The 13,734-nt window shown below is 37.0% G+C and overlaps 1 protein-coding gene across 3 annotated transcripts in view; it reads right to left on the bottom strand.

Moving 5' to 3' along the window:
- The window catches only part of TTLL7 (tubulin tyrosine ligase like 7), a 144,588-nt gene that overhangs the window by 85,793 nt on the left and 45,061 nt on the right, over nt 1–13,734 (bottom strand). For all 3 annotated transcript variants that reach the window (XM_064588935.1, XM_064588934.1, XM_064588933.1), the window contains 4 exons: nt 8,522–8,643; nt 7,597–7,664; nt 3,232–3,390; nt 1,694–1,910 (listed from right to left, as the gene is read on the bottom strand). In XM_064588935.1, the coding sequence (XP_064445005.1) occupies nt 1,694–1,910; nt 3,232–3,390; nt 7,597–7,664; nt 8,522–8,643 (566 nt within the window). The remainder of the gene's footprint in view (nt 1–1,693; nt 1,911–3,231; nt 3,391–7,596; nt 7,665–8,521; nt 8,644–13,734) is intronic.

The following is a 13,734-nucleotide window of genomic DNA, read 5'->3' as shown; positions in this document are numbered from 1 at the left end:
TTCCACCCCACTCTGCCCTGCCCCTGGCTAACCCTCCATTATTCATATTTCACTTTACAAACTCCCTCTCTAAACTTCATCTCCAACTGGGTTAGACGCCCTTGCTATGCACTGCCATTGCCCCCTCAGTGTCTTAGACCATTACACTTACCATCAGGTATTATAATTGCTTATTTTATTTTCTGCCTCCCCACTAGACTGTTGCTTTTGAGAGGTCAAGCACTGTAGCTGTCTTGGTCACTGTTTTTCCATAACCAGCACAATGCCTAGAATCCAGTAGAGTTCAAATATTACTTGGTGACTGGATATATTCACACCTTATGGCCTTTAAAGAGATGATTCTTTCCTTTATCTTCCTTTCCAGTGAAAACTTTTACAGTTCCCTTGTTCTTCCTTTGCCAGGTTTACACTATTTTTCATTAATTGAACATAGTAACATTTATGAACAGTCATTATGTAATTTTTAAAATATGACCACTTTTAGGATTTTTTTTTAATTTTTATTTATTTATTTAAGACAGAGAGAGAGAGAGAGCATGAACAGGGGAGAGGGGCAGAAGCAGGCTCCCCCGCTGAGCAAGGAGCCTGATGCAGGACTCGATCCCGGGACCCTGGGATCATGACCCGAACCAAAGGCAGACACTTAACTGACTGAGCCACCCAGGTGCTGCCTTAAAATATGACCACTTTTAGTGCAGTTAATTGTGTGCATAACATTGGAGAAGAACAATAACCAGGCTTTTGACAAAATGGGAAATAATACTTAATTAAATATAATTTTTACTATAATTAGTAGGTCCAAAAATAGGGTAGAGGTTAACTAAACTTTTAAGTATGGATAATAAAGTTTGTGACTCTCATGATAAATTATCATAATAAATTACAGTTCGACCTTCATAAACCATAAACTGCAGTTATGACTTTCATCAATGAGTTATGGCTGCATAAAGGAAATCTTAATGGAAAAATATCTACAGAAAGTTCCATTTAATAGATTTTAAAATACACACTGAAACTACCAATTTATGTCTCTACTTTACATTTGGTCAATGTAAATTTACCATGTTTTCTTTTGTGCAAAGTGACAAATTAATAACTCTACTTTCTGATAACTCTCACTTTCTCTGTTTCAAATATTTTCTCCCACATCCTACATGTTAAACCATATCTGTCATATAAAGCTTGCTCAAATACCACCTCTTCCATGAGAAGCTAAACATAAACTACCCCTATACTCAACTCGATGACACTCTGTCTGTACTTCTCAATGAGATATTATTTTTATTTACATTTCTAAATAAATCATTTCCATCCAGGGCCAAAGAACATACACATGTGCTTTGAAATCCATTTCTATATAGGGTCACTGTATACACATGTGTACATGTCATTTCTATGCAAGGCCACTACATACACATGTGCTTTGAAATCCATCCTTGTGCTCACAGCACTCAAAGGGAGTGCCCTCTCCTAATTAGCCTGCTGGAGGAGACACCTTTTTTTTTTTTTTTTTTCTAATTTTCACAAATCTGTCTATAAATTAGAAGCAGTCTTGTTTATGTACACAATTGCTGACTATAAAAACCTGGTAAGAGGTACTTTGATTCATATAATCTTTACACACAATGCATGCTCTAAAAAGTACAAGTTGAACAAATGAATAAAACCATATATTCTGTCTGGTATCACTTACCAAATTAGACTCATTAGGTGGAATGTATTTCTCTGTTCCCATTCGCACAAGTCCATCATGGTAGAGAAATATTTTCAGTGGATCACACGATGTCACCAGAATATAAATTCGTAAATCAAACTTGTAACCTTCCATTAGGAAAGGCTTTTCAATGTATTCTTGAACAATCAAATGATCCTGAGATGGAAGTTTGTCACCATTTCTTATCAAAGAAATCCTAAGTTAAAAAAAAAAAAAGAATTAAATGACAAATTTGATATGGGGTCAAGATGTTTACAAAGTTACACATAATACTCAAGAGGAAAATGGTGGAGTAGGGAACTCCAAAGTCTGTCCCTCCACAAATGCAATAAACAGCCAAAAAATTGTCAGAATCAACTTTTTTGGAAACCTAGAAACTGACCAAAAGCTTATAACAACCAGGGAACACTTAATCAAAAAAAAAAAAGCCTAATCTATGTAAAAGAGCTTTGTGGCATTTTAACTTACTCTGGTCCCATCCCCCAACCTCAACTTATCAATGGCCTTGAACAACAGCCCATGTTCCCAGTACAGGTTCTGGTTCTGGAGGGAGCAGAATAGACCTTATTCTTGTGGTAGTTTTGTTGTTGTTACTGTTGTTGTTTTACCTGTCTGGAGGCTCCCTGAAGGAACTCAAGGACTGCTCTTATCTTGCCTAATTAGGAACTCTCCTAGTGTTGAGGCAGCTACGGGGGGGGGGGGGGGGGGGGGGGGGGGGGGGGGGGGTTGAAAACATTTAAAGACAAATGCATTAGTTCCTGCTGCCTATGACAACCAATAAAGGTTGGAGAAAACAATATACTAACTAAAAATATTGGGAAGAAAAACTGAAGTATGAGAATCTTTGGGAAATAAAAGCTTTGAAAAGTTCAGACATATTTCTGGAAATCTAGAATGCCATGTGCATGCTCAGGAAACACTTGAAAGGCCCTACCTAAGCTCTTACCTCTGGCTAACCATCAGGCTCTGCACAAGCAGGAAATGATGAGTAGGGCAGAGTTTTAAACTGCCTAGTAGGGACTGGAGGAGATTATGCTAAGTAAAATAAGTCAAACAGAGAAAGTCAATTATCATATGGTTTCACTTATTTGCGGAACATAAGGAATAGCTTAATATACTTATTTTGCTTTAAATTTCTAGCTATTGAAAGAGTAACTACCTTACCACTTTTTTCTCCAAGTCAGTTTAGCTCTACCACATCAACTGAGTTTTACCCTCCAAGCTTACTCTAAAATTATTATAAATACAAATTTTATGTTTTAGAAAAAATTAGAAAACATTTTTTTTTTCTCTGTTTTGTTGTCTCCTATTAAAGTCTTTCAACTGACTTAATTTTTAAATTGAATAACAGAAGCCTGTGGGACAGGGTAAAATGGCTCAATAAGTAGTTCCAAAAAAGCAATAGAGACCCATTTTATTATTTTTTTCATATTCAACCATGAGTGAATGCTCACATTTATTCTTTTTGCCCAATTTTTTTTTTAAACTTTTATATGTTCTGGGTGAAAAATACCTACCCATGACCCATTGCACCATTAGCTGGTTTTACTATAAAAGTTTTCTGCTTTCTTTTTTTCTTCAATTCTTTCATGTAGTTCTGGAATTGCATATATTCAGCAGGAAAGATCCATGTTCGAGGAACAAAGGTATAATCCAGAGGCCGGGACTTGATCATTCTGTAAATTAGAGATAATATGAAAAGTAATTTCTATTCAAACTTTTCTAAATTTTCTTTGTGCTACTAACATCGCAAGGATTTAAATTCCCACCAGTTCTTCATTTACTGATTCATTCAACAAATGTCTATAAAGTACCTACTATGTGCTGGGCATTATTCTGGACACAGGGGATACATCAGTGAAAAATACAGACAAGATTCTCTGTCCTATGTAGTAATTAATATATTGATAGATCATTCGAGTATATACTATATGCTAGGCACTAGAGATATTAAGATAAATTAATATGGTCTCTACCCTAAGGAATTTACATATAGGTTATTAAATACAATGTGGTAAGTGCAATAAAGACATACATGGCAAGGTAACATGTGGAAATAGTCATTAACTCTGCCTCTGGGATGAGAGGTTGGGTAGCAGGAAATAGTTCACTGCCAGGTACCATTCATGTTGCTTCTTTAAAGATAATTTTAAGTCCTCTGAGGCACCCATCAGGAGCAGTTTTGATCAACTTTTACTATACTGTTTTTGAAGTTTAACTACTTTTCTGAGAAAACCATGTGAGCCTCTGAGTATACTAGAAATTTTGTTCTGTTTTGTTTTAACATGAACTACATATGCCTATACATGTGGTTTTATGGCTACAATGTATGTCCTGATATTTTTATATTTGCTACTAATCAGGCTGCCTATTTGATACATAACTTAAGGATAAAACTAGGTATAAAATGTTTACTTTTGATTAATCCCAAATATTAACCATTTTGTACATATTGATCCCATATTGATTTTGTACATAATTGATTTTGTACATGTACATATACATCCCAATAAAAATGAAGAAATTAGAGGAAATATTTTAAAATATTATCTATTAAAGAAAATTTGATTATTTCAAAAAAAGGCCCTTTTAATAAATGTATGCAAGTCTTTTATAGATAAGGAGATATTGTCTCCAGATGAGATTGGTAAAATCTAAAATGGGACCACAGAACATGGGGTGCACAGAGGTTGGGCCTACATTCTAAAACTAGGGTATGGAATATATAAGCCACTTGGCCTCCACAACTGTAGGTTCCTATGGTTATCATATTTCAAGTGCTCTTTCAAGAAAACCCTCTAAGAAGGTTATATTTCCACCATGAGAAGGGAAATAATTACCAACTCCACCTGTCAAATCCAGAATAAGCCAATAAGCTAAATAATCTCAATACAAAATAGGCTAACATTGACCGGTTTGAAAAACACACATACACACATATACACAAAGCTAAAGGAAACACAGTAACAGTGCTAATGTCCTTGTTTTTGTTTCCAATACCTTTAAATGTATTTATTATATTTTTAACAATGATATGAAATTAGATCAATTTAAAGTTTTAATTAAAATAATATATTTTAAACTAACCACATAGAGTATTTATGAATGATACCATTCTTTCACATATATATATGGAAAAAATCCAAGCATGCATATATTCAAGAGAAATACTTTATTCCATTTAGCAATCTAGCACAAATCATTTGATGTAAAAATGTATAGCTTCAAAACAGACATGCAGTCTTAGGAATTTGGAAATAGGGAATAATTTCTGCTCATAGCTGTCATGGATTTACTAAATGATATTAAACATGTAATTTAGTTAATTCTATTTTTATATAAATAGGTCATAACTTTCCATCTAATAGAAGATTCCTTTTTCCTTAAGGAAAATTCCAAGGATTCTATAAAAATGAGAAATTGCCTATTTGTAATAGCTACTAATGGGTCTACATTTAACCCTCTTGCCTCTCCCAACCATACCGACTTCTGTTCTCTACAAAGCAGGTAGAATGATCTTTTCAAAATGCAAATATGGTCATTTTAACAGCTTCACCCCCACCCCTCCTCTCCTGTGGAATTTAGGATAAGGACTATAATCCCAACCATCACTGTTCAGCTAATCTCTCCCATTCCCATCAATGTCTCTGTGCTCCAGCCACACCTGGCTTTATTTCAGTATCCTGACTATTCCTGCTGTTTTCCACCATATGACCTCAGACCATACTATTCTTCCTGCCCAGAAAGCTGTTCTCTACCATTTTCACCGATAAACTCCTACTCAGCATTCATATTTAGGCTTCCACATCACATCCTCAGGGAAACTCTCCAATGCCTCCCTCAGCCAGAAGTCCTTCACTGTGCACTGATTTACAACTATGTACCTCTACTTCATTGCACTTATCACAGTTGCAACCCAAAGTTGTAAAAGCCAAAAATGTGATTTTGATCACCTCATGTGCCCAAAGGCCAGCATACTGCCCAGCATATAATAGATATTTAATAAATATGTTAGATGAAAGTAAATGACTTCAATGAAACACATGTCCAAAACTTTACAGAGGGAATTCCCTTTCCTCTGAAGTCTGTTCTTCCTATAACCCTGTGTTACTAAATTGCCCCACCTACACGATCTCCTAAGCCATCTTGGACACTGCTCTCCTCCTCCCCTTTGAGTCTCACATCACAGCAGCTTTCCAGTCCTGTCAATTCTATCTCTTCCCTGTTTTCCAGAAGTATTTTCTCTACCCCATTCCCACTATCTCTCCTCTGGTTTATCAGATGTTGACAATCACCTCCTTCAGGGCTTCCTCCTTCCTTCCTCCCTTCTTTGAATCCGTTATCTACAGGCCCACCAAGAGTATCAAAAACAACATTTCTCTGCTTAAACCCATTAAAAAAGTTCTCCTTTCTCTCAGGATAAACAGAAATATTTGCTGCATAAAGAGAGTAAAGAATCAATGATTAAATGATTGAATAAAACATAGTAACATGGTGTACCCAGCCTGGCCTTTGCATTTATCTGCAGCATCATCTCAGACTGAGCCTCCTGGCACCCTACAAAACCACAGAAACTGCTTAGTAGTTCCCCAAACATATCATATTGGTTTAAGTCTCCATACAGTTTCTCCCACTGTTGTCTTTGCCTATAGTCTCCTTGCCTTCTTCTCAAAGGGTGAACTCCTATACACTTTTCGATATCCATTTTGCATTTGAATTCTCCAGAAAACCATCTGGGCCCTCCTAGAAATGACCTCTGTCATCATCCTTGTCACAGCCATACACTGACTCTCCCCTAATGTGGTACCATCAAACTGTATTATATGTATCACTCTTTCTCTCTTACTAAAATTTGAGTTCTAGGCAGGGACCAGGACTTCTTTGTCTTGTTTACTTGTTAGCAGTCTCTAGTCTATAGTAGACACACAAAAAATATTTGTTGAGTGAGTGGGTGTGTAAACTTTCACATGATGCATATAAATATTCAGCTGCATACCAAGTTTACTAACCTTTCTCTGTTTGAGTTTTCTTTTTTAAAAATTTTCTCAAATTATCACTCAACTTCCTTAAATGAAAAAAACCCTAATCCACAGAAATATAAATTGCATAAAATTTCTGCAGTTCATTTGGTATAACACTTGAGAAACTGTGAACGTTTTTTCCCATAAAAGCAGACTGTCACTCCAAATAGTGGTCTCTTCAGAGGTAAATACACATACACATATATCCCTGGGTAGGGACATACACATGTGTCTATGTGTATGTGAGTGAACAAAAGCACCTGTGCAGTGTCTGGCACACATCAGATGCTCAATAACATACAGATGCTCAATAACCAGGATATGAACATACACGTACACACACAGTGTATTATGTTGCTAAATTGCAGTAAAAAAGAAGCCTGAGATTCTGGAGACCAGGATTCTGCTCCAGCTCTGCTATTAACTATTTGTTGGACTTGTGCAAGATACTCATTTCTCTGATTCTAAGTTACCTCCTCTGCAAAATGAAGGAAGAACCAGGAAACTTCTAAGACCTGCTAGCTCTAAAATTCTATCTCTTCCATCAAAATATCATTTCAAATCGGGGCGCCTGGGTGGCTCAGTCATTAAGCGTCTGCCTTCGGCTCAGGTCATGATCCCAGGGTCCTGGGATCGAGTCCCACATCGGGCTCCCTGCTCGGCGGGAAGCCTGCTTCTCCCTCTCCCACTCCCCCTGCTTGTGTTCCTGCTCTCGCTGTTTCTCTCTCTGTCAAATAAATAAAAAATCTAAAAAAATATATATATATCATTTCAAATCAGTGTAACCTGGTGAAAGATACACTATAATATTCAAAACAAACTTTGAGAAGGTCTTCTCTATTATAAGAAGATGAAGATTACTTGGTCATATTTCTTGCTAAGAAATCCTTTCGACAGATCTCCCCCATTCCTGGAAAATGGTTGATCCTCTGAAAAATACAAAGGTATTTAATATTTAATTTAATATTCTCATGGACTTGATGAATATATTCATTTATATTATAATAGAGTTATATCCATCCTCTGAGTTTAATGTTTTAAAAAAACTATTAATGTAAAACATTTAAAATTAAATGACTTATAATGACTTTATAGGATTAAAGAATCTATAATAATCAAAGAATAAAATCGCAAATTTTTTAAGAAATTAGAAAATGGTGTTTACACAGATATTAAAGTTACAATTTTCTGTGTTGAATAACTGGTGATTCAATGTCCAAATTATTTCTAGTATTCTATATTTACTATATTCATACAGATAAGCATTGTAGAAATACTGGCAAAAATGACCTTGTTTGTTTCCTATAGTCAATTTTGTATTACACTCTACACTGACAAACTATACAAAATGTCGATTGTCTAAAATTCTGTGTATTTGGCTTTTTAGCTTGATGTCTCTTTTTTAATATGTTTGTTTGACAGTCTAAAAATAAATGAAGCCAGGTTACACATAGCAGACATTACAAGGTATTTCCACTTCCTGATCTCTCTGTGCAATCTATTCCATGTCACTCGTCTTTAAGCATAATGCAAAATACCCATGTAGGAAGCTTTTTCTCCTATTAATTCTTCCTTAAAGATGGAAAGAGGTTAAAAGTTAGATTGGAAGGAATTCAGGCTTTTATGCAAAGAGTGAGTACAACCGGACAGCAACAGAACAGGCTATTTAGGTAAGTTAGAACTGAAATTTAATATGTCCACACATTAAGAACCCTATCTAAGTAAAATTATAATGGAATTCATATAACTCTCCTAAAACCAATAATTGGTCATGATTAATCCCCACCTGGTAATTCTGCAGCTCTGCAATCTTCTCCTGCTGAACCGCAGAATCACACCATATAAGGTTACTTGTTTCATCCTCATCTGGAGTTTTCATAAATCCCATTTCATCTATTACTAAACGAACTGCAAATAAATGATTAAGTGAAATGAAAATTAAAATACTACTGAAATATATTCATTGTGGAAACATTTTTGATATATTTAAATTTTATCTCACAATATTTCATTTGCAAAATATCCATTAGTTACAGCATACCCTTATTTTTAGTTACAACAATTTATCTAGGGCCAAATTATACTCACAGTAACAGAGAACTGCTTTTAAGTTGCACTCAAAAGCCTTGGTTTCAACCCTCTGAGATTTAGCAGGTACACAACACTGCTCAAGAGTTCAGTGATTATTCATGGCCCAGGGAAAACATACACACAGCTGAGACAACACCTCTACTCAGGCAAATGTACTTCATGGCTTTTTTTGTGACCTTGGGCTAAAAGGGAAAAGGTAAAAATAGTCCCCGATCATTAGACCTATCCTATACTTTCCACCTTCCCAGTTCAAATTATTTTTAGCAGTTAAAACCAAGTCAGCTATGTTGACTCAGTATATGAAATAATGAAGCAGAATTCACAGTAGAGATCTGGAAACTGGCCCTCCTATCTGCTCCTAACCCTTTAATCCTATTGAAAAAATTTATGCTTGGAAGAATGCTTGTTTTTCAGTACAAACTATTTATATGCTCCCCTCTGATTAACATACTAACATTTGTCTTCCAATGAATTTCAAGTTTGGAATAAAGATAAGCAAAATATTTAGGATAAATTTTGGGTTCCAACAGAATTCTGAGTCTTTTTTTTTTATAAAATATTTTTTTATTTTGGGGCGCCTGGGTGGCTCAGTCGTTGAGCGTCTGCCTTCGGCTCGGGTCGTGATCCCGGGGTTCTGGGATCGAGCCCCGCGTCGGGCTCCCTGCTCTGCGGGAGGCCTGCTTCTCCCTCTCCCACTCCCCCTGCTTGTGTTCCTGCTCTCACTATGTCTCTCTCAAATAGATGAATAAAATCTTTAAAAATAAATAAATAAATATTTTTTAATTTTATTTTATTGTGTTGTGTTAATCACTACACATTACATCATTAGTTTTTGATGTGGTGTGCCATGATTCATTGTTTGCGTATCAACACCCAGTGCTCAATGCCTTACGTGCCCTCTTTAATACCCATCACCAGGCTAATCCATCCCCCCACCCCCTCCCCTCTAGAACCCTCAGTTTGTTTCTCAGAATCCATAGTCTCTCATGGTTCGTCTCTCCCCTCCGATTTCCCCCCCTTCATTTTTCCCTCCCTGCTATCTTTTTTTTTTTTTTTAACATATAATGTTTATTTGTTTCAGAAGTACAGGTCTGTGATTCAACAGTCTTACACAATTCACAGCGCTCACAGTAGTACATACCCTCCCCAATGTCTATCACCCAGCCACCACATCCCTCCCACCTCCCACCCCCTGCCACTCGGGCAACCCTTTTTGTTTCCTGAGATTAAGAATTCCTCATATCGGGGCGCCTGGGTGGCTCAGTCATTAAGCGTCTGCCTTCGGCTCAGGTCATGATCCCAGGGTCCTGGGATCGAGCCCCGCAACGGGCTTCCCGCTCGGCGGGAGGCCTGCTTCTCCCTCTCCCACTCCCCCTGCTTGTGTTCCCTCTCTCGCTGTGTCTCTCTCTGTCAAATAAATAAATAAAATCTTTAAAAAAAAAAAAAGAATTCCTCATATCAGTGAGATCATATGAGTCTTAATAGAAAGGTGTAACTATATAGCAGCACTTCAATGTTTTATTTTTAAATGTTTTCCTTTTACTGTATACCCTACATATGAGGAGAAATGGTAAGAGGGGATCAACTGTCTGAATTTACTTGGCTCAAGTATAAAAGTGATGAGCAGACACTTGTCAGTCTCAAGTCCTAGAGACTCTTGATGGCTTTTTGGCTGAGGAGAAAGAAAGGACTTTTTATGCAATGGTTCCTAGCACACAGACATAAAAGAAGAGAACAGTGATTGGAGGTGCGTGATGCTGGGGTCGGGGAGGAATGCTGAGCTGAAGTTGCCATTTTCCATGAGAGGCTCGGGAAAACTTGGGGCTGTTCTGAAGGTCCGGGTGACAATGTACAAAGTAAGAGTTGGGGGAAGGGCTGTTCTCTTGTCTGCCCCAGACCACCATGCAGCTTTGGTGACCTGAGGGCTTGGGACTTGCTGTGCCACCTAGGGCTCACAGGAAGGACAAGGGCCATAGCCACCCAGCCTGGGAGACTGCTTTACCTCACTCATAAGCAGAAAATAATAATGAGGCCAGAATAGCAGCTCAAGAGCAGACCTGTTCCTGAGTTCAGGAGAGACGTTGTCTGGGGCTGCTCAGAAATAACCAAGAAGACCTTAAAGAGAGAAATGGACCTGGTGGCAGTTACAGAGGGAGGGAGTATAATGAGCTACTACAATGTGGTTATGAATGTGTACATGAACCAGTGAGGCTGGGAACATTCAGGTTATATAACAATAGTGGAAAAGATCCATTCTTTCCTTAGATTCACAAAAGAAAATCTGTAAGGTCAGTCATATATAAATCTCTTTTATTATGAAATTCAAAGCTTGAAGAGCTGACAAAGTTGAACTTCAAAGAAAAATACAATGCCGCGTACTAAAATGTCACTTTTTTCAGGTAAGCTATTTAATCAAATTTTTATTTGAACTGAAATTTTAGAAATCAATTGGAATCTTTTAAGGATATCATCCTCCACTGCACGGAAAAGAAATCCGTTTAATGCGTCAGCTCCAAATAGAAAGCTGTTGACAGCTAACGCCTAACTCCACGCCTTTAAATGCTGATATTTTAGGAGCTCTCTTTTAAAAGGGGGTGAAATACTTGCCTCCATACTGAATTTCTACCAAACCAAACGCCTAATTGGTAAAACAGGGATAACCATATGAACCATTTCCTCACGTTTCCCTTTGCATACTTACATACCCCGCTCTCTGATCTTTCTCGTCCGCATTTAATAAAAATTAACAAAAATACATTCCTCACAATTTGTCCTATGATCTTTTGCCTTGACCCACAGAGCTCTCAAAGGCTGTTCAGGAGTTTTAAAAACAGGAATCCATGCAACTCTCTGAATTTTAGATACAGAAGAAACATTTGTGTTTCTCATTTTAAATTCCAATTCACATTTTATATAGGCAATATGATATAGTAAAAAGAAAACTGAATTGGAAACAAATGAATTCAGGTTCAAGTTCCACTTTTGCCATCTGTGTGAACTTGGTAAGTTGCTAACTCTGGACTTGTTTCTTCAACTTTGCTATAAAGGATGTATAAAAAATAATGTGGAATTTCATAATGTAATAATTATAGAACTACTGAGAGAATGTACTTCATTATTCCACAACATGTCTTCATAAGAAACTATTAGAGAAATTTCTCTCAAGACTCAGGAATACAGAAGTCATATGTCCTTTGAATAACCAGTATGATTTTATCTTCTGGGCACTGTGCATCCTATAACTGATTATGATTTAATATTTGCTTTGGTTGCTAGGAAGCTCTGAGTTAAATCCATGTCCATCTCTAACTATAGAGGGTCTCATGGTATGTATTTTGGATTCTTGCCAGCCACAAGATTCATCTTATTTTACTATCTTTATTTTTCCATGTTTATTTTCTTATGGCTATAAGCCACTTCAAATTCACCTCACTATTAGAGTGAGGAAAGGCAAGGAAAAGAGAGGAAGGGAGTAATGCAGCCTATTTTACAGGGTTATTTGGAAGATTAAATGAGATACTGCATGTGGAAATGTTTGGTCAATGGTTATAAAAATATTACTATTAAAACTACAGCAAAGTAGTCTACATGAAGAAACAGGCAACACCAGGGCAAAAACACAGGTGTGCTGACTATGGCTTAAGTGTATTTTCATTATGTAATTCAAACTGTCAAGAGAGCAGGAGTTAAATTATAAGAAGTAAGCTGTTGCATATCACTTGCTTAAATAAGGGAGAAGCAAGGTAGCACTTTCTCCTTGACACATGGCCAATTCTCTCTTTTCCTTCCCCATACTTGGCTCTGTGTTCTCCCAACAGTCCCTGATCCAAGGACTGAGCCAGGAATTCTGTTAAACACCACAGCAAAGGTTCAGCAAGGAGGTAGGAATCAGTATAAAGAATGCTAAGGCAACTTCAGCCCTGGGAAAACTTCCTGGGAAAGTGAGAGGGAAGTGAACTGAAACACTCTCCTATAGATCAAGGTTCCTTATGAACCCCACCAGAACCTTAAAAGTAAGAGGATACGTTAACACCAACCATCAATCACTTTAACAATGGTCACCTTAGTCTTGTTTCTAGAAAACATGCTGCAAATAAACCCTGAATCTTTTGCATCTCACCCTCCCATGCTAACTTGCTTCAAGTCCCCGCCTCTGAGGACCACTTGTTCGAAGAGAGTCTCGGGGCACCTCAATTCCAATGAAGTATTCCACTGATTGCCCAAGAACTTTGGTGAATTACTGTAAATGGAAATGAGACTCTCAAAGATGAATAAGGGTAAGAATAATTAACATCCTTGAACTTCGTATGATTTTCCTTAACTCTTTTTTTTTTTTTAAGATTTTATTTATTTATTTGACAGAGAGAGAGACACAGCGAGAGAGGGAACACAAGCAGGGTGAGCAGGAGAGGGAGAAGCAGGCTTCCCGCTGAGCAGGGAGCCCGATGTGGGACTCGATCCCAGGACCCCGGGATCATGACCTGAGCCGAAGGCAGGCGCTTAACGACTGAGCCACCCAGGCGCCCCTTTCCTTAACTCTCTTAAAGCAGAATGGCTAAGAGGAAGATTAGTTGAGTACTTCTGGTATTTGTTAAGAGTTCTGCAATGCTAGGCAAGTGTATCTTAATTTAAAACAATTATTCTTCTTATCTATTCTCTATACCACAGATACTGCTTATACATTAAAACTGGAATTTCATTAATAAAAAGCAACAGCGTCATCAAAACAATTTTTTAAAACACAGAGAGAAATGTGTTTCTACTCTCTTCCTGAAGTCAGTCATTGTTTAATAAAAATCTCAAATTTTGTACTTTTTTAATTTTACATCTAACATTTTAATCTGTTTAATGTTTCCTTCATACTTGATTTAAAAAATAAGTATTAACCAAAATCACATATATATAATA

Source organism: Mirounga angustirostris, unplaced genomic scaffold (genome assembly GCF_029215605.1).
Source record: "Mirounga angustirostris isolate CCGP_5_RB_7025 unplaced genomic scaffold, mMirAng1.0.hap1 SCAF_4, whole genome shotgun sequence".
Lineage (NCBI taxonomy): Eukaryota > Metazoa > Chordata > Mammalia > Carnivora > Phocidae > Mirounga > Mirounga angustirostris.
This window is presented reverse-complemented; position numbering and strand designations above follow the sequence as displayed.